The 26,606-nt window shown below is 35.1% G+C and overlaps 1 protein-coding gene across 10 annotated transcripts in view; it reads right to left on the bottom strand.

Moving 5' to 3' along the window:
* Positions 1-26,606, bottom strand: part of CFAP69 (cilia and flagella associated protein 69) — a 75,646-nt gene that overhangs the window by 28,109 nt on the left and 20,931 nt on the right. For all 10 annotated transcript variants that reach the window (XR_011256485.1, XM_069586813.1, XM_069586812.1 and 7 more), the window contains 10 exons: positions 25,591-25,689; positions 22,451-22,600; positions 22,172-22,349; positions 20,375-20,498; positions 17,925-17,973; positions 17,707-17,828; positions 14,823-15,039; positions 11,865-12,029; positions 8,704-8,822; positions 6,932-7,050 (listed from right to left, as the gene is read on the bottom strand). Coding sequence is in view for 9 of the 10 variants with exons in the window: in XM_069586813.1 (XP_069442914.1) it covers positions 6,932-7,050; positions 8,704-8,822; positions 11,865-12,029; positions 14,823-15,039; positions 17,707-17,828; positions 17,925-17,973; positions 20,375-20,498; positions 22,172-22,349; positions 22,451-22,600; positions 25,591-25,689 (1,342 nt within the window). In the remaining variant the exon portion in view is untranslated. The remainder of the gene's footprint in view (positions 1-6,931; positions 7,051-8,703; positions 8,823-11,864; positions 12,030-14,822; positions 15,040-17,706; positions 17,829-17,924; positions 17,974-20,374; positions 20,499-22,171; positions 22,350-22,450; positions 22,601-25,590; positions 25,690-26,606) is intronic.

Here is a 26,606-nt window from a genome sequence, read left to right as displayed (position 1 = left end):
TCTGGTTTTCAGTTTTATTTTTACAGTAGCCTCTAGACTTCTCCATCTATACAGCACTGATGATAAAACATCTAGGTTAAAGATGAAAAGTTTCTCCACATTGAGGGACACTCAGAGAGGTTCACAAACACAGGACGTCAACTATGGTAATGGTGCTGCTTTTCTTCTTTTAAATAATTTGTGTCAATTTCTCCTCTCTTCTCGGTGCAGGTTCCACAGCTATGACTGGGGAGCTGGCATGCCTTGGGCCCTTCTAGGGTTCCTCTTCTGGGGAGGGAGACTAGGCTGAGACACCTCCAATTATCCTCTCAAACGGGCATCACAGCCACCCAGAGAGCTTCCTTCTCCTCCCTCCCAATTGTTTTTCATTACTGCCTATTTTCTGTAGATGCAATGTTCTCCTTTGCTTTCCCAATGTTAATTATTCCTAAGGTCTTCTCTGGTTGCTCTATGAACTATTTCTTCAAGCTTTATTCATTTACTGTCTTTTACAGTGCTGGCATACCTGAAATACTTGCTTTTTAAAATTGCTTCTAATTACATCTTATCTTGGCATGAGATTATTTGCTGAAGTGCCTGCTGTGAAGTGCCTCATTGAGTGAGGGACTGAAGTTGTTGCCAGGGCTCCTTTCACTATTTTCCTGGGTTGCAACAGACATGGGCTGAACAAGCCGCTGCTGGTGGTGGTGGTAAATTGAGCCCAATCTCCCTCTAGTCTTCCCAGGAATGGCAAGCCTGCTGGGGTCAATCGAAATCTCTTTTCTATTTAATGTGGTATTTATTTATTTATCTATGATTCAATAATAATATGATAATTATTTAACATGGCTCCCTCTTGGGGAAAAAAAAGAGAGAGACCTGTTTCTGCTGGCTGTTTTGTGATGTGGTTGTGTGTGGTGGCGGATGTGAGGATTGGTACATAAAGGCCATCAGCTTGGCCTCTTTCACTCATGGGCTTTCAAGTTTTACCACCTATGGGTATGAGTCACACTTACTTTGTTCCCACTTTTGAGGTAGTAACTCTCTCATGCCTATCATGGCCTGTCTTTTGCCTCCTTAATTGATAGCATTATTGTAATAATAAGAGAAAAAAATAGAACATCCTTCTCTGTTCAGAAATTAAATAATATATTTCTAAATTTCCTAAAGATTGAAAAGAAAATCACAATGAAAACTGGAAAACAGTTTGAATTTAATGATAAGAGCATATGGAGCCTTGTTGACTTCATAGGAGAATTTACAGCCTTAGATGGATATATTAGAGCAGAAGAACTGTTGAAAAATCTATGATCCTAGCATCTATCTCAAGAAATAGAAGAGATAAAACTGAATGAAAAAAATTCCACAAAATTAATTAAATAGAAAAACAAAATAGCATAGAAACAATGATGCAACAATTGATTCTTTAAAAAGACTAATAATATTGATGTCGAAAACCTTGATGAAACCCATCAAGAAAAAAGAGAGAAGGCAGAAACGACTAATACCAAGAAAGGAAAAGAAAGTATCACTTTATATCCTACAGACATTAAAAATACTAAGAGGATATTATAAATGCTCACATAGCAGGAAATAACAAAAATTTAGACAAAATAACTAAATCCCTATAAAAAGACATCAGAACCTATGCATGAATAGAAAATCTTAACAGATATATACATATTAAAGAAATGAAACCTATACTTTAGCATCTTTCTACAAAGAAAACTCTAGGCATAGACAACTTAATTGGTGAATTCCACAAATGACTTAAGAAAGATATAAAAACAATCTTATGCAAACTCTTTCTAGAGAAAATAAAATGAAGGAATACTTCCAAACTTGTTTTCTGAGGTCAAAATAAACTAGATTCCAAAACTATTCAGGGAATATCAATAAAAAAGAAATATTAAACTTACATTAACATGGTATTCTCTTCCCCAAATCTAAAAATATTTGCTAATTGAATCCAGCAACATAAAAAATAAAGACATAATACACCATAACCATTTCAGGCTTATTCAAGAAATACAATGTGATGTATCATATAAACAGAATGAAGGAGAAATATGATACCTCAATAGAACTAAGTGTTTGATAATATTTAAAGTCCTTTCCTGATGCAAAGGAATAGATGAGAACTTCTCTTATTTAAGTTTCTAAGAAAGGGAAAAAGATCTGATGCCTGGTATTACCAATTAAACACCGAACTTTGTTGTTATTGCTGTTCAGTCACTAAGTTGTGTCCAGCTCTTTGTGACCCCATCAACTGCAGCACACCAGGCTTCCCTGTCCTTTACTATCTCCCAGAGTTTGCTAAAACTCACGTCCAACTTATTTATTACTAATCTATTATACAAAGGTATTTGAAGGTATACAAAGGTATTTGTGCTCTAGTAAAAGACACAGATAAAGTCGTTTATCTTTATCTTAGTATAATTATGAGATATCAAATAAAAAGGGATAAAACATCAAGTCATTTTCTGCAGTAACCACTGAATCCCAATATATTGGTATATAGCAAGGATGGTACTCAATACTCATGTCTGAACTTTTTACTATGCTTAATACAGCACCTTGGTCAATAAGACTTTGCTGTTGAAACTAAAGATCAGGTTATCATGTTATCACTATATCCTTCTCTGTAGTAAAAAAGAAACTAGATAGTTGATTAGCCCCATTGCCCATGTTTATCTGGAAGAGAGTTGAGTATTCCAGCTCTGTATAAAATGAGAGAATTTCCAGGAGATAAATCTAGTTACTTTATCCTTTGGAAAGTAATATTCATCAGAGTTTTCCTACTACCCCCATGTTTATTGCAGTATAATTGGAATTTTTAATCTGTATATAGTTTCTGTATATAATTTGGTGAGTTTGGACATACGCAAATACTTGTGTTGCTATCATAACAATCCAGGTAATAAAAACACTCATCACCTATTAAAGTTTCCTTATATCCTTTTGTGTGTTTTTGTTGGTGGTGTTTTTTTCAGGGGGTGGGGTGGGGAATAAGACCACTGAACATATGACATCTACTCACTTAACAAATGTTTAAGTACACAACATCTTACCTTAACTGTAGCCACTCTATTCTAAAGCAGTATGAGCAATGTGTTATACTGCAGATCTCATCTCTGGAACTTACTAATCTTGTATGACTGTAACTTTATATCCATTGAACGACACATCATGCCTCCCTCGCTCCATCATTCTACATACTCCATCATACTACATACTATTATCTACTTTTACACTTTTGACTATATTAGATGCTGTGTTTAAGAGAAATTATGTATAAGAGATATCCTTCTCTGAATGACATTTCACTAGTATAATGTATCCTATATTGTTGCAAATGGTAGGATTTCCTTTTTTAAAGCTGAGTAATATTTCACTGTATGTACATAACACATTTTCTTCATTAATCTGATGAACATCAGTGTAGTTTCTGTATCTTTACTATTGTGAATAGTGAATAATTATTCACAGTGAACAATGCAGCATAGAACCCAGGATGCAGCTATCTTTTCAAGATACTGATTTCAATTCTTTTGGATATATTCCCAGAGGGGAGATTATTGGATCATATGGTAGTTCTATTTTTCATTTTTTGAGGAACCTCCATATCGTTTGCCATGGTGATTGTACCACTATGTCTTTCACCTCTTGTTTATGTTGATTTCTAAGAACTTTATTTTTAGAAATTATAAATGTGATTGTTTCTAATTTCCTCTTTATTGTATAGTTCATTACTAGTATATAGAAATGCAATTGTCTTGTATGTTAATTTTGTATCCTGCAACTTTAATGAATTCATTTATTAGTGCTAACAGTCTTTTGGTGGAGTCTTTAGTGTTTTCTACATATTAAGATCATGTAATCTGCTCTTGTCTGGAGAATCCCAGGGATGGGGGAGCCTGTTGGGCTGCCGTCTTTGGGGTCGCACAGAGTCGGACACAACTGAAACGACTTAGCAGCAGCAGCAATCTGCAAACAGATGCAAACTTTACCCTTTTTTTCTGATTTGGATGTTTTTTTTCTTTTTCTTGCCTAACTGCTCTGAGTAGAACTTATGGTACTATGTTGAGTAAAAGTGGTAAGAGTGGGCATCCTTGCCTTGTACAGATCTTAGAGAAAAAGTTTTTGGCTTTTCACCATTCAGTGTGATATTACTTGTGGCCGTTTCATAGAGCTTTTATTGTGTTGAGGTAGATTCCTTCCCTACCTAATTTACTGAGAGCTTTTAATCATCAAAGGGTGTTGAATTTTGTCAAATGCTTTTTCTGCATACATTGAGATAATTGTGTGATTTTTGTCCTTCATTCCATTAATGTGGTGTATCACATTGACTAATATGGATATATTGAACTATTCTTGTTTTCCAGGGATAAGTCCCACTTGGTCATGGTGTATAATCCTTTTAATGTGCTGCTGGATTCAGTCCAATATTTTCCAGAGCATCTTTGCTTCCATGCTCATCAGGGATATTGGTTTGTAGTTCTTTCTTTGGCCACACTGCTTGACTTGCAGGATATTAGTTCTACCACCAGGGACTGAACCCAGGTTCAAGACAGTGAGAGCACCCAGTCCTAACCCCTGGACTGCCAGGGATCTCCCGGTTCTCTCTTTTTTTTTAATGATGTCTTTATCTGGTTTTGATATTATGTTGATGCTGGCCTCATAAAATGAGTTTCGAAGGGTTCTCTATTCTCCTATCTGTTTGAAGAGTTTAAAAGGGACTGAGGTGAGGTGAAGTTGCTCAGTCGTGTCCAGCTCTTTGCGACCCCGTGGACTGTAGCCTACCAGTCTTCTCCATCCATGGGATTCTCCAGGCAAGAATACTGGAGTGGGTTACCATTTCCTTCTCCAGGGGATCTTCCCGACCCAGGGATTGAACCCGGGTCTCCCGCATTGTAGACAGATGCTTTAACCTCTGAGCCACCAGGGAAGCCAAAAAAGGGACTAGTATTACTTAAATTTTTGATAAAAATCACATGTGAAGCTCTCCAGACCTGGACTTTTTTGGTTGGGAGGTTTTTGATTATGGAGTCAATCTCTTTATTGTTACTGATCTGTGCAGGCTTTCTATTTCTTCTTGATTCAGTCTTGGTAGATTGTATATTTCTATTAATAGTTTAAGTATGTTGTGTTTTCACTTTAGTTTGCCTTGAGAAATCTTCTAGTTTCCTTTTTGTTTTTGTCTCCAACCCAATGGTTATACTAAAGTGTGTTGTTTGATTTCTATGCTTTTGTGGACTTTTCTGGTTTCCTTTTGTTATTGATTGCTAGTTGAACTCAGTTCTAGTCAGAAAAGAATGATTTCCATTTTCTTAAATTTGTCTAGGCTTGTTTTGTGACCTTGTACGTGACTTACCCTAGAGAATGTGCCACATGTGCTTGTAAAACAAACAAACAAAAATCTCTGTGTCTCTTCTCAAAACTACTCTAAATACTTCACTTATGGCCACCAAATGTGTAGGTTTTTTCTATACCAAACAATTATTCAATTCACAGTGGACATCAACTGGTTTATCCTCCAGTTCAATTCAATTCTGAAACTACTACCTAGAGTTAGCATCCAGTCTCACAGGTTAAAAGCTCAGTCCCACAAGATTATGCTGCTTTCCTCCTCCCAAAGTTAGATTTTAGTCCAGGTTGTCACCTGTGCTTCTGACCAATCAGATGTAGGGTAGCTCACAGAACTCAGGAAAATAGCTTACTTACTAGATTACCAGTTTACTGTAAAATAATATAACTTGGGGACAGCCTGATGGAAGAGATGAACAAGACAAAGTATATAGGGAAGGGGCCTGGAGCTTCCATGCCCCTCTCAGCAACTCCACGTGTTCACTGATGTGGAAGTTCCTCAATCTCATTGTTTAGGATTTTTATGGAGGCTTCATTATGTAGGTATAACTGATGAAATATCAGTGGCCATTGGTGATTAAACTCAATTTTCAGTCTCTCTTCCCTCCTTGGAGGTTGAGGGTGGAGCTGAAAGTTACAACCTTTAAGTAACTATATAGTTACTTCCCTGGCAACCAGGCTCCCATCCTGTGGTTACCTAGGGGCTTTCCAAAAATCACCTTAGTACTATAAATTCAGATGTAGTTGAAAGGGGCTTATTATGGATAAAGAAAGATACTACTTTCATCTTTATTACTCTGAAAGTATTATAGGAACTAAAAATAAAAGACCAAATATTGTAATAAAAGATGTTCCCATTGCTCTTATTAAGAAATTACAAGAGTTTGGGGAGTTCTGTACTAGAAATGGACCAAATATAAATTTTAAAATTATAAATCACAATATTACAGTGATTTAAAAAGTGTGTTTTCTGCTGTTATTGGTAGAATATTCTACATACACTCTAGTCATGAGGGTTTTTTTTTTTCTTAAACAAATGTGTGTGGTGTGGCTCTCATGAATTCCACCCAAACAGAACAAAAGAAATGTATAAGTGTTAATGATATATGAAACTCAAGTAATTTCCCCCAAGACAAAATTTCATAAATTGATGTTAAGAAAGCAGTTTATTTATTATTTGCCCTTTGGAATGCTAAACTTTTTGGGAAATAATATTGACTAGGAGATACCTAATGATTGGTTTTCAACTCTTTAAGATAAGATGAATGAGGAATTCAAGAGTCTTCATATCCTTCAAAAGGATATGAAGAATACTATATGAGGAACAGTAGATGCTTGTGTTTTCCCAGGCCAGACCAAAATGGAAAGCATTCAAATCACAAATATAAGGATCTAAGTTTAGATACAAGAATGGTTTTTATATGTGAGTGATGGATAAGACTACTTTCCAAGGTATACTTGTAAGTATTATTTTTGGACTATTGAAAAGAAAAAGGCTTGTCTTTCTTCTGCAGTTTTGAGGGAACAAAATGGATGCATAGCTAGAGAGGTAATTTTCTTTTACTGTGGGTACAGCCATACTCACCAAATGCTGTCTAGTGTACTATAAAGAAGTACATTATAGCCTAATCCACTCTGTAACTTCTTGGGGTCTGTTTTCATTACATGAAGAATTATATCCACTCCTCCAGTTCCAAAAATTTCCTAAGAGATTTATTTACAGTTATTTCTTGAAATAAACAAATACTCATTTCCTTTCCCATTTCATCTTATCCCATAAAACTTTTCAACTAGGAAAATACAACATTGTTAAGAAAACAGTGTGTATGGGCATGCTCAGTTTCTCAGTCATGAACTCTTTGTGACCCTATGGACTGTAGCCCACAAGAGTCCTCTGTCCATGGGATTATCTCAGCAAGGAAAATAGTACAGTAATACAGTTTTTTTTTAATTTTTACTCACTTTTCTCAGGAACTTAAGACAAATTATTGTAAAGTTGGTCATTTTTTAAGAGAGGATACCAATCAATATGCCAACTTAATCCCCATTTATATTTTTCCTCTTTCTCTTTCTTTAAAAAAAAAAACCCATAAGACTTGTCCCATGGCTTTTTTTTTTTTTTTCACACTGTAGTGAATGTAGTCTAACATAATGTCAGATAAGTCCCAGATAGCAACAACTAATTTAAGGGGTTAAAATTCTATTACGAAAGACTTTCTAATGTTTCCAAGAGAGAAATAATCAATAGCAGTTAAAACTTTTAATAATTTATATAAAGTTATTACCAGTTAATATTTGTCCCATACTAAGTATCTTTCTTATAGTCCTATTATTCTATTCTGGGTCCCAGTAAGCAAGACTATGAGTATTTTCTAGAAGAACATAGACACAAGATGATAGAATATAAGAAGTTTCACAAAAGCTTGGAGCTAAGTATGTATTTACTGTTCTTTTGGCTTCTCCCTCAAATCACTGTACTGAAGCCTTCATAATTTTTAATTTTTACTTTTCCAAATCTGTATTATTATATAAGTTATTAATCTCTGAGACTCAGAGTTTTCTAAGGCATTAAAAAGATCAAAAGGAATTAAACTCTTTTTTAACTTTTAGTTTTAGGTATGAACCCAATTCAAACACAAAATGGCATTTATAATGGTACAGCCACTTTGGAGAACTATTTGCCAGTTACTTCAAAACATAACACCTAGCTTATGATTCATCAGTTGCACTCCCAGGTATTTATCAAAGAGAAATGAAAGCATTTTTTTCCCACAAAAAGACTCGTGCAGCAACCTTAATTAAAGCTTTAAACATAGTAGTCCCAAATGGAATCAGCCCAAGTGCTTATCACCAAGCGATAGAGAAACAAATTTTGGTATACAATGAAATACTATTCAGCAATAAAAAGGAATGAATTATTGATATATGCAACAACATAGATATGTTTCAGAAACATGGTGCTGGGTGACAAAAACCAGAACTAATAGGGTAGATAATTATGTGATTCTATTCATATAAAGTTAAAGAACAGGCAAAACTAATTTATGAAGACAGAAACCAGAACAGTGGGTTGCCTAGACGCAAGTAGGGGCATGGCTGCTAAGCAGCATGAAAGAATTATAGAGAGAAAAAATTCTATATATTAATTAGGATACTGGTTAAATGCATGACGTTTGTCAAATCGAATGATGTACTTAAGATCTATATACTGTATGTAATTATACTCTAATTATAAAAAGAATATTAAATCCGTAAGATTAAAAAACACCAACATTTATGGACATTTACTAAGAAATAGTTCCTAATGTTATGTGATTGAAAGATCTGAACAAAACTTTGATTCACAGGCATACATACCTTTCCAGGAATATGATGTTCACAAAGACCAGACAATATAAGTAAAATATCAGACTGAATTTCCAGAAGAATGGCCTCTTCCTTATCATTATACTTGCTTATTGTATTTTTAAAGATTCCTGATTTGAAGAAAGTTAAAGAATGTAAAGTTACTGAACACTGCATTTTTATTTTGATCAATTACTGTTCTGAAATTCTTATAAAATTTCAACTAGAACTCTTTTTAAAAGGGTTATTTTCATTGCATGGTTTCCTAGAAGCTGTAGACAGATGATAAATGGATTCTTTGAGCTCTCAATACAATCAATATTCTGATATATATATAGAATTTCTAGTACATAATTAATTGAATATCATTAAAAGCAGCCTTTTACAACCTGACACTTCATCAAGAAAAGAAAACTGTTTAAAAATATGCAATTTCATGAGGCAAAGACACATGCCTTTGCAAAAATATGACCAAAATACTGATCTTATCTTGCCTCATCTCTTCTTATCCTTATGATTAACAGGGTCAACTTTAAGTAAAGGTGGACGAGTGCCCTAAGTATGTTTTCTATTTCTGTTACTTCTTTCTGTGTTGTCTAATCATGTCTACCCGAAGGCATCTTTGACAACTTAGGTAGCAATATTCCTATGTCCTTTAAAAGTTCTCCCTTGCTTCCAATCAAAATTTTAAAAGACTTGAAAATAGTCACTTACACTGATGGAATGTCATTCACAAGAACATTTTGCTTCAGAAAAGGACTTCTCCTTTAAACTTTATATAAGGAACAAAAGTCACTTTTCTTCACTTAAAGTGAATCAAAGGGAATTAGCATTAACAGCAAGGGGTAGAGCTATGTTTCAAAGTAAAAGGGCCATGGAAACTATAGCCTATTTCCATAGTTGTCCCTGAAGGGACAGTTCTTGGTCCTGTTATGGCGAATTACAGGTAAAGGATCAGAGTCTAGGAAGGCTAGTTGAGTGTGCTGGAGGCCAGGGCAAAGGTATGCCATGGACAGAAGGCCTGTGTTCTCTTATTAGGACACCTTCTAGGAATCCAGCTTGGCTTGCCTCAGGTCTGCTTCTCTTTGCTAGATTAACTCCTCTTCTTCCTATCTGTGTATGGGTATGTCACTTTCCCTGTTATCTGTAATAAATGTTATGTTAATGCTGAATTATTTTCTTAATATTTATCCTTTAACTCCCTACATTTACCCTCCCCGTGTCCTGTTTTAAATCATTTGATATAATTCTTTCATATTTCCTCTTTCTAAAATAGCATTGTATATATAACTTCCCTAATCCAAACTACTGATAGCTCCCCGTGCTTAAAGTGGATGAAGTTCAAACTCTATTATTATCTGCCATTCAAAACTCTTTCTAGCTTGGCCTCTGACTAAACACTTAACTTTATCTCATATTATTTATCTTCATAAAACTTTGACTCCGCTTAAACCCTCCCTGAACAATCATCATGTATATTTTGGCTTCATGTCTTTGCTCATGCTGTCCCCTTGTGTGAAAGACCATTTCTTTCTCTTTTTTTCCTCTTGAAACAGCCTTACCTTCACACCCTAACTCATAAAGTTTGCTGTTAAGAATTGCCCAGCCTTGAAAACTACCTTCTGCCATTTACTCTCTGTATTACTCACTAGGTGCTTTACTGATGGTGCAAGGTAACTCATACTATCTATGACATATATCTTTCCTTTTGTTTCCATTAAGGCAAGGTCATGGGAGTTCTGCTCTATGCATATTTATGACATCAGTGCCTAGACAACAGGTGTATGAACATTTGTATTTACAATGCAATTACTATGTGTTGAGCTTATTACTACTATGGAGCCCTCTGTTAGACTCAGTAAGAGAAGATCCTTACCACTAGGAACTCACATAATAAAGATCAGCTTCTTTCAAGTTAAAGGGATAAGGTCCTAAGAAGAAAAAAACCTTTGCTATTTGCTTCTCCTTCCCCATTTGCCACCCAGGTAAGATTAAGACTTCTTCCTGGATATATGGAAAACTGTATTCATCCTGTTAGGCTGGGGCCCTAACATTGAGTTCTGCATAATGAAACATGCACAGAAGAGATAAAATCTACTTTCAGGTTTGGTTATCCTAAGTAAACTCATCAATAACGTGAATGTTTTTGCCTAGCCCCTTTTTTCAATATCCTCACTTTGTTTATTTATAATAATATTAGAGGGTACCACCCCAATTCAGGCTTCCCTGGTGGCTCAGCTGGTAAAGAATCTGTCTGCAATGCAGGAGACCTGGGTTCAATTCCTAGGTTGGGAAGATCCCCTAGAGAAGGGAACAGCTACCCACTCCAGTGTTCTGGCCTGGAGAATTTCATGGACTCTATAGTTCATGGGGTCACAAAGAGTAGGAGATGACTAAGTGACTTTCACTACTGATGGAAGAGTGGGCACCTGTCTTAACAGACAAGAAAGTTTTTGAGTAAGCATTTATAATTAACTGACATCCAGCAAATTATGTCACTTACCCATGTGGTAGTCACTGAACATGAGTATGACTAATATAACTCTTACTTCTCAAAGTCAGGAAAGGTTAGGGCCAGAGAACTATTTATTATTTTTTAATAATAAAAGGCATAAAGTTTTAACTTTAGGGGTTCTCAATTTTTTGAGAACTCAATTTTGAGCTCAATTTTGAGCTCACATGTATGAATGTTGGGGATAAAGTGACTTAGCATTGTCAAATCTAAGTTAAAAATTAAGGATATCCTGATATTTCACACCAGAAAGCCTATGTAAATTTCTGAATACACCAGTGTACCAGTGTTCTGGTATGTCAAATGCACTGGAAAATGTAATGTTTTCCTCTTTTAAAATGACTCCAAAAGGTCTGGCCAAAAAGTGGTGATCTTACTACTAAAAGAATGAAACATAACAATAGTCCATTAAAAAAAGGATAAAGATAATCCTAAATGAAACCATATCCGAATTAAATAAACACATGTTTAAAGGATAAGTAATCATGATGTTTCAGTAAAGACAAACTAATTTATACCAATAGTATGAAACAAAAATCAAGAAATATTCAGGAGTTTGTCAGCTATTGGACAAAATAAATGTATAGAAAAACATTTCAAACAAAATTTCTAATTTATAAAAATCCTACTTTCATCAGGACAGAAACGTGTTATCTTTTACCTATTAGTTGCTGAATTGCTCCCTTTTCACACAGATCCTTGTTTATAGTATCATTCTCAAGGTAGACCATGGCTCTCAAGAGTCTTAAACTGTAACGCATCTGGGCAAACTTATTGCCACGGCCACCCGCACCATGAAAACTGTTACCATGACTAAAGAAGGAATCTGTAGGAAAATATTAATAGTTTAGTTTACATCAAGAAATTTATACATTATTTCTGTCTATATAAGTTTAAAGAGATGGTAAAATTTTGTCATACTTCAGGGTTTTCCTTTTTAGGGAAGTAAATGTGATTTCGATTCCTCTCCTCTATTTCCTGTATGTGTTTTTAAATTTTACTCAAATGTATCATTATTGCATGTATCTTTTGTCATTTGTTTTTTTATTAACTCAACATTATGTTTTAAAAATTATTCACATGGTTACAAGTAGATCTAGATCACTCAGTTTTAACTGTTTTCCACATCCACATTATAAATAACATTTTATCTGTTCACTAGTACAAACTGCTAGGATGAACATTCTAGTTCATGTCCTCTTGTTCCCACAAAGAAATGTTTTGCCTGTGACACCAGAATCCTGTAGGATACACCCACATGGAGTTCTACTCACCTTGCCAGACTGTTTCCCAAAGTGGTTATATGAATACAATGTATAAGAAATAGATTTTTTTCCTTGATCTATTAAGTGTGAAATAGTAGTTCACTGTTATCTTAATTTGCAGAGCAATTACATTTCCTCTGTAGTGCACTGGGGTTGAGTGTCTTTTAAATTTTTTTTTTTTAATTTGAGATTTTCTCCAAAATTTTTGAAGAATTTTCTTGGCAAACCTTATTCTTTGTCTACTCTACGGAGTTATTTTCTTTTTGATATCTAAGAGTTCTTTATGAGCCTGAATTCCAATTGTTTATCAGTCAGAGGGGTGAATAAATATCTTCTCTCAATTTGTAAATTGTCATCTTATTCAGATTCTGTCATTCTGTCGCACAGATATTTCTGTTTTACAGTAATTGATACATTTAATAATCTTTTATAATCTTATAAATAGTTTAAGCTCTTCTGTTTTTTAAAAAAATCTTTTTTCACCCTGTTATCATAGAGATACCTTCCCATGTTTTCTTCTAAGATTTTTACAGTGTTTCACATTTAGGGTTTTAGTTCATTTTGCAATTAGCTTTTTAAAACAAGTTGAAAAGATCTAATCTTTATTTTTTTCACAGAGGGCCAACTGCCCAAGCACTATTTTTTTCTCATTGATTGGCAATATCATCTCTGATAATTCCCACCTCCCATATATTCCATTTCACTGGTCTATTCCAAGTCTAGTACAATATAATTTTAATTACTATAGCTTTAAGGTCAGTCTTGATAAGTAACAAGACAAGTCCTCTTTCTTGGATATAATATGCATTCTTAGAAAGTTTCTTTTAGAGGTATCTTTTTGTTTGGTGCTAAAAAAAAAGTTCAAAATACTATTCGCAGTAATGTGTATAGGTTTAAAAATGTGCGTTCTGGAACTAGACTCCTTGTATTAAATCCTGGCTCTGCTACTTATATTTGAAAGCGACAAGTTATTGAACTCCTCTGACTGAGTTCTATCTACTGAGCTACAGGACTAATAACAGAACCTATAACTCCTAGATTTGTTTTGAGGCCTAAATGATTTAATGTTGTTGAAAGGGTTGAGGCCTACCTCACAGTAGATACTCAATAACTGTTAGCCATCAGGCTTCCTTTGGTTAAGCAGCATTACCTTTTGCTTTTTTTTTTTGGTCTTATAGATTTCTATAAATATAAATGATATAAAGCAGATGCAGGAGAATTGTCTTATTTAATGTGCAGGAAAGATTGAGGGCAGGAGAAGGGGAAGACAGAGGATGAGATGGTTGGATGGCATCACCGACTCAATGCACATGAGTTTGGGTAAACTCTGGGAGTTGGTGATGGACAGGGAGGCCTGGTGTGCTGCAGTTCATGGGATCACAAAGAATTGGACACGACTGAGTGACTGAACTGAACTGAATTTAACATGACTAAATTTAATAACTCATCATATTAAAAGCTAGAGAATAAAAATAAGCCATAGTTTTCTCTCCCTCATTGATAAATGAGTGCTATTCCTGATCTAATAAAAATGCACCATGTAAAATTATTTTCAAAGCAAAGTTACTACCAGAAAAGAAAGCAATATCTTCCTTATAAATTTTTTAAAAGAATATATTTATTTCCCTTCTAAGAATTATGAGAATTGAGATGAAACAGTCATATAAATTATGGCTCTTGTTAATTTAGCAGGCAATATGTGGCTAGAGATCTAGATTTGAAGCTCCATGAAGGTAGGATTTTATTATTTTGAACATAAATGTTTCTTTAGCAGATAAAATATGGTAACTAGTAGGCATTCAATAAATATTTGTTGAATGACTAATTACAATATTATAGGACAGTATAATTATTGGATAGGTCTAATAATACAAAAAATTTAAATCAGTTTAAATGAATGATTTCTTTTACTGAAAGGTATGCATCAGGTATAGCTAACATTTACTAACATCTGACTCTAAATGAAATCTCAGACTTTTTTTTTTTTAAACAGAATTTAAATATATTAAAATCACCGAAGGTCAGATCAACATTTTTAGTTCTCCTTTTAATTGTATTTCTTTTTGTATACCACCATTCAGTTGAAGGATTCCCTGGTGGCTCAGATGGTAAAGAGTCTGCCCGCAACGCAGGAGACCCAAATTCTATCCCTAGATTGGGAAAATTCTCTGGAGAAGGAAATGGCAACCCATTCCAGTATTCTTGCCTGGAAAATTCCATGGACAGAGGAGCCTGGCGGGCTACAGTCCATAGGGTCGCAAAGAGCTGGACATGACTGAGCAACTTCATTTTCACTTTTATTCAGTTGAAATGTGTAAATTGGAATTTTGACAGGAATCTGAAAGCCCACTTACCTTCATTATCACACCATGCTAGAAATTCAAGGACTTGAGCATTTCCATTATAGAACATGTACTCATCTATTAAAAAAGGAGCCACTGATGACAAAGTGGCAATTGCGTGCAGCTGTAGTTCTTCATACTGTGCTGCAGACCATTCAAGTATTTTGTGTTTCTCAGGCCTTTTAACATAGGTAAACAAAGCCAAAATAACTTTGCCATCAATTAATAGCTACGAGAAAGGCAAAAGTACTATGTTAGAGACATAATTAAAACAATTTAAGGAAATTTAATAAAAGATTTCCAATTTGATGTATTATTGATGATGATTTCAAAATATTTCCTTCCTAAAGATTCCAAGCTATGTTAAGTACCAAAAACTAAAAAACCAAAACCCAAACTCAATAATAACAACCATTCACTATGATCCCCCTTTCTGGGCTATGCACTCTATGGCTGACAATCATACATAATAAGTAGTCATTTTAAAACCTATATTACTTATATATGCAGTATCTATAACTGTAGAACTGCTATAACATAGCTCCTGCTTATCATAAAACCACAAGAGTCAAAAATTTGGGGCAAATAAGCTGGTGGTTATTTCTGCCTTCCTTGCTTTTCTAAAAAAGAAACCTTTTAGAAACTCAATTGTATATTTGAGTTGTATACTTTAAGAAATTATACACTTCAAGAAATCAATTTTGTCTGAAGTTATGATCATGACTATGGCTAATTTTTAAGCATAGCTAACAGAACTTTTACAAATACTCTATCTAGTTTGTATTGAATCCATGATTTCAATAAAAATAAAAAGTACAATGCTATGATAATATGACAATCAAGTTAATACTATAGTTGATTCCAACTGATACATATTTATGGTTCAAAAGATAGTAACACACCATGTGCTATATTCTATTCAATTTTCTTTTCATCTGGCATTATTCTACAAAGACATTTTCACAACAGCATCTATGAATTTTTCTGAAATTTATATTATTCCACATGGAAAGGGCACAAGATTTAGAACTGAGAAAGCAAAAATAACTATTAGTTCTAGCATTGCTATATTAAGTGAATAATTTTTTTGAAATACTCTGTGAACTGTAAGTAATAGTACACATATTCATTATCACTACCACTACTGAGCCACAAACACAAACATATGACACACAAAAAAATTGATTGATTCCATTGCTTACATCTGTGCTTTAAGTAACTTACCATAGTCTTTGTGCCATTTGACTCTGTATCTGTCATTTTAATAGTTATATGATACTCCATTGTAATAATAAAACACATTCTATTGATTTTCTATATGGCACTTCAGAAAATACATTTAGGTTCTACAGAGTACATGTTTTTGATATGAATAATAAAGTTATAATTGTAAAGACAGGCTTTTTCCTGAGCATTTTTTGGTCTATTCCTCAAAGTGTCATTACCAAAAATTTTTCATAGCTCTTTTAATCCTCATAATAATTTCATGAGATAGGTATGTTTTCTATTTTGCAATTGAGATAACTAGAATTGAGATAAGCTAAAATACTTATTCAAGATCACATTACTAGAAAGCAAAGAAACGAGTTTACCTGACTAAAGCCTTAATCACCATACTATACCACTTTTATATTATTACTAATGATGTTAATAGACTGAATGCCCCCCTGGAACTTGAGTTTTAAGACTAAAATGAAATTTCAACTAATGTACTATTAACTAAACAGATGGAATTGTTAGTAAGTAGTTATTTTTTTTTCTACTACCTTTTACAAAGCCTTTATCTTAGTCTCACAAGAGAAGGAGGAATTGAGCCTCAGAAAGTTCAGGTGACTTTGCCAAGGTCATATAGCAAGTAGGTGATAATATAGGCTGAAATTCATTTCCAGTGTTCTTCAAATTACATCATGCTTTATTTAGGATATAAAGTAGTAAGATAATTCATGGCTTTTATATATATATATATATATGAGTTAGTCACTCATATTTCAACTCTTTGTATATCCCCATGGACTGCAGCCCGCTAGGCTCCTCTGTCCATGGAATTCTCCAGGCCAGAATACTGGAATGGGTAGCCATTCTCTTTTCCAGGGGATCTTCCTGACCCAAGGATTGAACCCAGGTCTCCTGCACTGCAGGTGGATTCTTTACTGTGTTAGCCACCAGGGAAGGCCGAGTGTATGTATATATGTGTGTATGTGCGTCTGTGTATACAAAGAGGTTAGATTTGTGTGGAGAAAAAGCAGGGTCATAGGGCTTGAAATGGGCATCACAGAGATGAGCAATTTCTTCTAGCATTAAATCATTCCTTATTACTATGGTCAGAGAGACTATTAGGCTGGGTGGGCCTATATGGATTGCCTTCCATATTATGTTCTCTTTTTAGCAGCTCTAAATATATAAATAAATCTCCCAGGTTCTCCTGCTTTTCCTTGATTTGTTTGATTTTATTTTAGGTAAAATCACTATTCATTAATAGATATGAAAAATTTTGAAAAGGTGAAATTCCAGTGAATAAGAGTTTGTTACTTAGGCAATGGCACCCCACTCCAGTACTCTTGCCTGGAAAATCCCATGGATGGAGGAGCCTGGCAGTCTGCAGTCCATGGGGTCGCGAAGAGTCGGACATGACTGAGTGACTTCACTTTCACTTTTCACTTTCATGGATTGGAGAAGGAAATGGCAACCCAGTCCAGTATTCTTGCCTGGAGAATCCCAGGGGCGGGGAGCCTGGTGGGCTGCCATCTATGGGGTTACACAGAGTCGGACTGAAGTGACTTAGTAGTAGTAGTAGTATGGTAAACATATGGGCTGATGAAAGATTTGCAGCTGTGACTTTTAAAAAATTACACTACACAGTGAGACAATTTTAATTTTTGTTTTGATTACTTTTTACCTGTATAGTAGATAAATCTTTACATAAGATCACAATTATATTAAACAGCAATTTCTTCAACTCAAAATCTTCATAGGAATTAGAAAGCTTAAGACCTTTTACCAAAGGATTTTGACTTTTAACTGTGAGGGAGAAAAAAAGGAAAAGGAAAATAAAAGCTGAAATGATGTGTAAGACATATTAAGATAATTATAACTTGAAAGTTTTATGGTTTTTACCTTCATTAAATGTTGCAAATAATATCAAATCCCTGGTAAAGCCAGACTCCTAATAAAAATACACAAAAGAAACAGATGGATGAATTACTTATATGTAAATTAGGTTACAGATTCCCATATTTACTTAATATTTAATTATATTTGTCACATTCTCCTTGTCATTGATTTGAATTCATAAAGCACTAATAGTAGGAAGGGATGAAAGCAAGAAAATAAAAGCATATAGCCAGATAAGCCTGTAATTTATTTAATATTAAACTTAACTTTGTAGGTCCTAAGAAATATTTTACATTATTCTATGAATATTTTGTAAGATGCTGTTTAAAATTTGTTAGGAACCTACTAATGTATTACTACAAGTTACTTAGGTAATTCCATAGCTTCAGTTGAGAAAAGAAGGAAAGAAAATAGTTATTTTCAACAGCTTTTCTTCTTAATACCCCCGAGCTCCCCATCTTGACATCAACCACTCTCATATATGAAAGTCTTGGTCAAGAGAAAACAAACAATTCCTATTTAACCCAATAAGCCCTGAAGAATGACGAGAACTGCAAACATTTCAGCATGAGGGAACTCATTCCTGACAGAGATATTCTAGGTGGACTTTGTACATTAGGAAGAATTTATAAGACAAACTTTGGGCTTTTGAGCTTGCAACTATATATTCCTACTACTTTAAGATCTACCTGTTTTCTTTAAAATGTGAAGATGTTATATCTGTTGATTCACATTCATGGAATTCACCCAAGTTTGCAAGGATGCTAATGAGAATTTATTGACTGACCATGGGCTTCCACAAAACATAGGTCCACCTACATATTGCAGCCTTGACTAGGAAGCTATGTAGGTAATGAACGAAAAAATGACTTTTAGACTGAGGCCAGGCCCTTGCACCTTAAAGAGATGCTAAAATTCAGGGTAAACCTGTAATCTTAGTGGTTTGAAGAACCAGAAGACAGAGGCAATCACAGGCAACCTGTGGGATAATATCAAAGAAATTAAACATAAGTATAGTCAGTTTCAGAAGGACGGGAGAGAGAGAATGGGGTTGGAAAAATATTTAAAGAATTGTGGTCTCAAATTCTCCAAGTGAAAGTGAAAGTGTTACCTGCTCAGTCAGGTAGACTCTTTGAGACCCATGGACTGTAATCCTCCAGGCTCCTCTGTTCATGGAATTCTCCAGGCAAGAATACTAGAATGGGTAGCCATTCTCTTCTCCAGGGGATCTTCCCAACCCAGAGATTGAACCTGGGTCTTCTGCATGGCAGGCAGATTCTTTAGCACCTGAGCCACTGAATGACAGGTTTTTCCTTATATTTACATACTCAGGAAATTTAAATCAAAGTTAATAAGTAAATTTAAAGGAAATCAACCCTGAATATTCATTGGAAGGACTGATGCTGAAGCTGAAGCTCCAATACTTTGGCCACCTGATGCCAAGAGCCATCTCATTGGAAAAGACTCTGACGCTGGGAAAGATTGAAGGCAGGAGGAGCAGGGGATGACAGAGCATAAGAAGTTGGATGGCATCACCAACTCAATGGACATGAGTTTGGGCAAACTCCAGGAGATGGTGAAGGACAGGGAAGCCTGGCGTGCTGCAGTCCATGGGGTTGCAGAGTCAGACATGAGCAAGCTACTGAACAACAATAACATATTCAGGAAGATTTATGAATCTCAACCAGGGCAAATACTGAGAAAAATCACATCTTGGCACATTATAGTAAAACTGCTGAAAACCAAAAAGAGTGAAAATCTTGAAAACAGAGGACAAAGTGATGCATTTTACAGAGAACAGCAATTTGAAATAATGACTGCTTCTTATAGAAAACAATGGAGGCCAGAAGACAGTGGAATGATATCTTTAAAGTGCTGAAATAGAAGAAAAATTGCATCTAGAAGTCCATATTTTGTGAACACAGATGTCAAGAATTAAAGTTAATTAAAGCTATTCTAAGATACAAGAAACTAAGAAAATTTGTTGCTAGCAGTCAGCAGATCTGCATCACAAGGAATGGTGAAGGAAGTTCTTTGGGTGAAGGAGATGGTAACAGTTAGAAACTCATATTATCAGGAAGAGATGAAAAACATCATGAGTAGTAAATACGTGAGTAAATTATATAGTACATGAGGAAGATCTCAGCTGTCCAAAGGGATGCAAAGAAGAATTGGCAGAGTGCAAGTATACTGGTGACCATAATGATATAACCTGGTATTTATAATCAAGTACATAAATGTTGGGAAGATCCCCTGGAGAAGGGAAAGGCCACCCACTCCAGTATTCTGGCCTAGAGAATTTCATGGACAGTCCATGGGGTCACTCAAAGAGTGGGACATGACTAAATCACTTTCACTTTCACATAAATGTTACACCGTTTAGGACTCCTTCCTCCTCCCTACACCCACTGCTTCCACAATTAAAATTAAAATGCAATTTGATTTATACTTACAATCATTGGTGCCCCAGGATTTTGAGATATAATTGTTGTGATCACTAATATGTCATTTCTAAGCTGACGATCATAATGACTAACGCCTCTTATAAACAGATTTTTAAATACTTCCTTCAAAGCCCTAAAAAATAAAATCATATCTTTAAAGCCATATTTCTATGGAAATAAGTATTTCCCACCAAAATCTCCCTTTTCCATTCATTTCAAAATATTTCTAATCTTTTCTCTTTCCAAATCTACCTGTAATTCACTGAGGGAGCAAATAAGAATCTCTCAATCGAGTCTATACATGGTGGTCAAAGTGACTTTTCTAAAATAAAGATTCAGTTACATCATTCTTCTTTCTAAAATTACTTAAAGGCTTTTTTCCTTTGTTCTCAGGATAAAGTCCTACCTCTTTAGCACGGGTTATCAGGCCTTCCATGCTATGATCCCTGCTAACATTGTTAGCTTCATCTTTCACTATTCTACCCTGTATTTTCTCTCTCACTATATGGAATTTCTTTAAATTTTTCAGTTTTACTAAATTCTGCTTTCACTTCTCTTCCTCTGTCTAGGATGCTCTCTACATGCAAAACTCTTGTGTTGCTAACTCACATTTAGCATTCAGATACCAGATTAGGGTTTGTTGTGAAGTGTTCATTAACTCTCCAAGTATGGGTTAGGTTCCCTGTACAACGGGCATTTGCCACTCTATCTTCTAGGACCTGCTTGCTCTTCTCATGATAACAGTATCCTTATTTTTATTTAGGCAGTCACTCTTTCCCCACTTTTGGTCTTGTGATGCTGCCTTTAACTAAAGGGAAGCTAGTTAGAACATTTCTTCTTTCTGTCACTAGTAATTCACTCTGGAATGGGCATATGGTCAGCATCAGGTTAGCAGGAACTCAGAAAATTTTTCTTTGAGCTTTTGGAATAGGAAGTCTTCTCTTCTGCTTGGTTTGGGGTTGTGATGATGTGATACTAGACTTCTTAGGTCTAACCATATGGATCTTGTGACTTAAGCCAACACAGTGGAAAACAGAGAAGAGAGAAGAGGGCTCAAGTCCTGATATTTGCTGAGCCTTGAATACAGCTGCATATGAAATCAGTTTTATCCTTGACTCTGTAGTTACATGAGCTCATAAATTTCCTATTTGGTTTGAATCAGTTGAGTTGGGGGGTTCAGTCATTTGCAAACAAAAATGTGCTGATCTACCCTCTTCTGGAGAACATGAAGGACCTTGCAATAATTCTCTTTCATAACGTTTAGTATGCTCTCTTTTAGTTGCCAATTTACTTGTCTGTCTCTCTTAACATAAAGTGCCATGAACGCCACGGCAGTATAGAGACCATCTCTATACTGTTTCCAGTTGTACTTCCACAGCCTAGTACTGAACCTGGCACAGAGCAGACAGTAATTACTTGATAAATAAATGAATAAGTAACTTAAAGTCTCACTCATGTTATTGCTAATGCTTATGCAATATTTGGAAGAGAGTAAATACTCAAAAATAGGTTTACTAAATGAACATATGAGATAGTCCTTTTAAATATATAATTTTACTTTATTATATACTCAAGGACACAATTTACTTTTGTTAACAAGCTACTTTAAATGTCTCCCACATAGAAAGAAAAGACTTGTTATCATGCAAATACATTTATACCGTGGTACCAAAAAAAAAGTCCTGAAACATAGCTATCACATGAATCAAAAACCTAATTGAACACAAATTTAAACAAAGAGTTTAGTTATGTCACCAGCTATCATTTTAAGGCTAAAAACATTCCTGTCTAACCCCATATACTTACAGCAAACATTTCAAGTTACTAAGCTGTTGTATGACTTCTTCTTTTGAAGATTTTTCCAGTAAGTTCCAAAGTATTTCAGATGAACGAAATAAAAGTTGTCCAGAGGGATCTGGGTCGTTGAGGTGAGCACAGATTCCACTGGCTGCTTGTGCTTTCACCATTAAAGTACAATTAACTTCTGAAAATAAATTCTAAAATTGTTTTATAGACTCGACATTGTTAGATAAAAACAAAAATAGTTGAGAATGAAGTGTTCAGTTATGTACATAATATACAAACCAGAAGTTGAGAGATGCTGCAGAGCTTTAAGTACCCAAAGTTTCTCAACAAGTTGATTTTCAAGCAGCTTCAACGACTGGATCATTGTTTTTGCCAGTCCTCCAACTTCAGCCATTTTAATCTTATATGAGGAACTAGCCTGCTGGTAACCTAACAACCAATTAGTGAATAAATATGTGCAATTATTTCACATAGAAATCATCTACATTAAACAAAGGAATGAGTAATTTATCACTAAACAGCAACAACAACAACAAAAAATTTTTTTAAAAAGTATATGGCAAAGGGTTGGACACGACTGAGCAACTGAACTGATATGGCATTTTAAAATGGTATAGCACAGGGTAGGCAGACTTACTCTATAATAGGCCAGGTAACAAGTATCTTAGGTTTATGTAGCCTATAAGGTTTCTCTCTCAAATATTCAACACTGCTACCATAGCACGAAAGCAGGTATAAACTGTATAAAAATAAGTGGGCATGGCTGTGTTCCAGTAAAAGTTTATTTACAGAGGGCTGGTTTTGGCTCAGGATCCACAGTTTGCCGATCCCTAGTGTAGAATTTGAAATAGGACCACAGTTTTGGAGACATATCTTAAATGCTAAAATGAACATTATTTCTTGTCTCTAGATACACTTTTCCATAAATGAAAATGGCATGATTACAAATACTAAATGTATTCATATTCAAGTCAATTCACGACTTTAGTGCTTTCAAGGGACCACAATTATGCAATTTGGTGATGTAATTTGGCAATGAATATATAATGCTATTCTGATAAATGCTAGTGAAATATAATGGTATTTTAAGGAAGCATGATTCTTGGCGATAATAGCTCCCATGAGCAACACCACCACCTCTCCTGTGATACAGCTGCACAGGTAGTTGCCCAACAATCTCTCAACTCAAGAGAGATTAAATACACAGCAGAGGGTACCTGCTTCCTTGAGATACAGCTATTTTCCCTTGTAGTGATATACTACCTACCTCCCTGATTTCTTGACTTTTGAGACCAACTAGATTCTTTGCCATGGTTCTGAGATGTCTGTTATTTCATCTTTATGCATTTGATCTTTAGCCCTGGACATGGCCCTGTCCTTTGCTGTGATGGGTTCTCTGGTATACCCTAGCTATTCACTTTAGGTGTATAAAAAGTAAGTATAAAGAGGAAACCAAACATTGCATAATTTCATCATTCAGAGATAACAACCTTAACATTCTGGTATATTTCTTAGAGTATTGATATTTTAATATATCATATAATATTAACAATACACTATATGTAGAATTTTATATTCAATTGTAGCCGCTAAACATTTTATTGTAAGCCTTTTCTCATTCTATACAATATTTTCCCAAATCATGGTTTTTTTTGCATAATAGCCTGGTTGCATGCCTGTACTTTGTGCTTACAGTATCTTTATATATTTAGTTTACATTTATATAGAAGGATATTGTAATATTAAGGCTCATGAACCTGATTCCTATCCCCAGGGATATGTCTCATACAATTGCCCTACCGATGACTTTTCAGCTGTGGTCCCAGATATCCAGCCATGCCATCACCTGAAACCAACTGTGTGACACAGCTACTGAGAGCACTGCCTAAGGTTTCCAATATTCAGAGCCTGGTTAAATTAAGATCAGCCTCACTTCTCTGCATTGTAACTCCTCTGTCTTATCTTATACATCATTTGTTCCCCCCCCCTTTTTTTTCTGTCTTAAAAAGACAGTGGATATATTGCCTAGGTTAACCTTATGCTTGTACTCTTAATTCCATCCTCTCATGTTTTGGGAATTTCTTCCTCTCATTTTCCATATACTAGCTTCTTGTTCCTCTGCCTATAGGGGAAAATTTTCCCCTATCCTAAAAATTATGAAAAAAAAACAAATATCTTCTTTGATTTTGCTACCAGTTGAGTTGTTCTCTGTCTTCCTTCTTTTTCTTCTCCATCTGATCTTAATACATAAGTCGGCACTCACTGTCTCTATTCTCACAGTCCTTTCATTCTTTGGTCTTGTATCTGTCCTATTTATGGCAACAGTTCCACCAAAGATGTACTAGAGTTTTCCAGATATCACATCAATTGGTAATATGACTCTTTAATTACAGAAGCCTCTACAGTAATTGACATTAGGACTACTTCCTTCATCAAATATTTTATTCACTGGCATACAAGACATGACGATCTTTTGCTTTTCATCCTCCACTTTGAACCTTCTGTCATTGCCAATTTCTTTGGATCGTTTTTTCCCCCTGGATCTCAGTATGGACCCTCTCCATGCTGTTATTCTTAGTCCTTTCCCATTTACATGTTTTATCTCCTGGAAAAACTCAAGCATCTAGATGGTTTCAATTTTCATTTCTATTTGGGTGAATTCCAAACCTGTATTTCTGTTAGTATTCAGTGTCTACTATCTATCAAACACTTTCTCCTGTTTATCTCATTGATAGCTCAAATATGACAGTTAATAATCTCTCTACTCATTTCTTCACTTCAGATGTCTTCCCATTTTCCCCTATTCTAAGTAATCTTTTTTTTCTACCAGTGTCTTATTTTCACCTATCTTAAGGAACAGAGAACTTTAAAATGTATTTTATATCTTTCTCCTTTCCTAAATTGATTATAAATTATGGAAACTATGAAGGTAGGAAATATATCCTAAAGTAACATTATATCCTCCATATAGCAAGTGTCCCCTATCTTGATACTACCCATTTCAGTGTGACTCATTATACCATTATATATTAAGATTCCTTAGCTGTAACATGCAGAATTCTTTTTCTAGAAGTGGTGGAAAACGTTATTAGCTTTGGGGATCTAACATTATAAACGTTAGAAAAGAATAATATTATCAACAGTATTAAATTACATTAACAGTAATAATTATAATTAAACTAGTTTGGGTTTAGCCTTAAAAATTTTATTATAAATATTTAACATCAGAATATCTAAAGTTGACAAAAACATAATTTTTCTGTTTAAAATGACTGAAGAGCTTGAGACTGCTAAAAAAGCCTGTTTTTGATGTGTTGCATTTATGATCCCCACTCTGTTTTTACAAGTTCAAAGAGATATGAGAATGTTCTGTTTTATAAAGACACAAGTTATTACTGAAACAGTATTGAAAACTTTACCTGGAATATGCTTTTTTGGTGGTTCTGCATGATAAAAGTCAATAATACACTTACAAATTTGAATCCTCAATTCAGAATTTTGTATTTTCATTAAGTCACCTGTCAGAAAGATGAATGAATGCTGTTTAATAACAATGACATATGTTTATCTACAGTTTTAAGGATAAAGTATTAGTAACATGATTATTAAAATATCATCAGCAGAGATTCAAACTGGATCATGTAATTTTAAATACATACACACATACACACACAAAACACCCTATCTATCCTTGGACAAGAATCAACTCAGCCTTTCCTTCCCAAGAAGAAAAGAATGGTAATTAGCACCTAGAACAAGATTGCCTAAGATTAAATGCTGCTTGACCACTTCAGTTCAGTTCAGTCGCTCAGTGGTGTCCAACTCTTTGCGACCCCATGAATTGCAGCCCCCCAGGCCTCCCTGTCCATCACCATCTCCCAGAGTTCACTCAGACTCACGTCCATCGAGTCGGTGATGCCATCCAGCCATCTCATCCTCTGTCGTCCCCTTCTCCTCCTGCCCCCAATCCCTCCCAGCATCAGAGTCTTTTCCAGTGAGTCAACTCTTCACATGAGGTGGCCAAAGTATTGGAGTTTCAGCCTCAGCATCAGTCCTTCCAATGAACACCCAGGACTGATCTCCTTTAGGATGGACTGGTTGGATCTCCTTGCAGTCCAAGGGACTCTCAAGAGTCTTCTCCAACACCACACTTCAAAAGCATCAATTCTTCAGTGCTCAGCTTTCTTCACAGTCCAACTCTCACATCCATACATGACCACTGGAAAAACCATAGCCTTGACTAGACGGACCTAGGTCGGCAAAGTAATATCTCTGCTTTTGAATATGCTATCTAAGTTGGTCATAACTTTCCTTCCAAAGAGTAAGAGTCTTTTAATTTCATGGCTGCAGTCACCATCTGCAGTGATTTTGGAGCCCTCCAAAATAAAGTCTGACCCTGTTTCCACTGTTTCCCCATCTATTTCCCATGAAGTGA

This window comes from Ovis canadensis, chromosome 4 (genome assembly GCF_042477335.2).
Source record: "Ovis canadensis isolate MfBH-ARS-UI-01 breed Bighorn chromosome 4, ARS-UI_OviCan_v2, whole genome shotgun sequence".
NCBI lineage: Eukaryota > Metazoa > Chordata > Mammalia > Artiodactyla > Bovidae > Ovis > Ovis canadensis.
The sequence above is the reverse complement of the archived record's forward strand: the minus strand, read 5'-3'. Positions and strand labels throughout refer to the sequence as shown.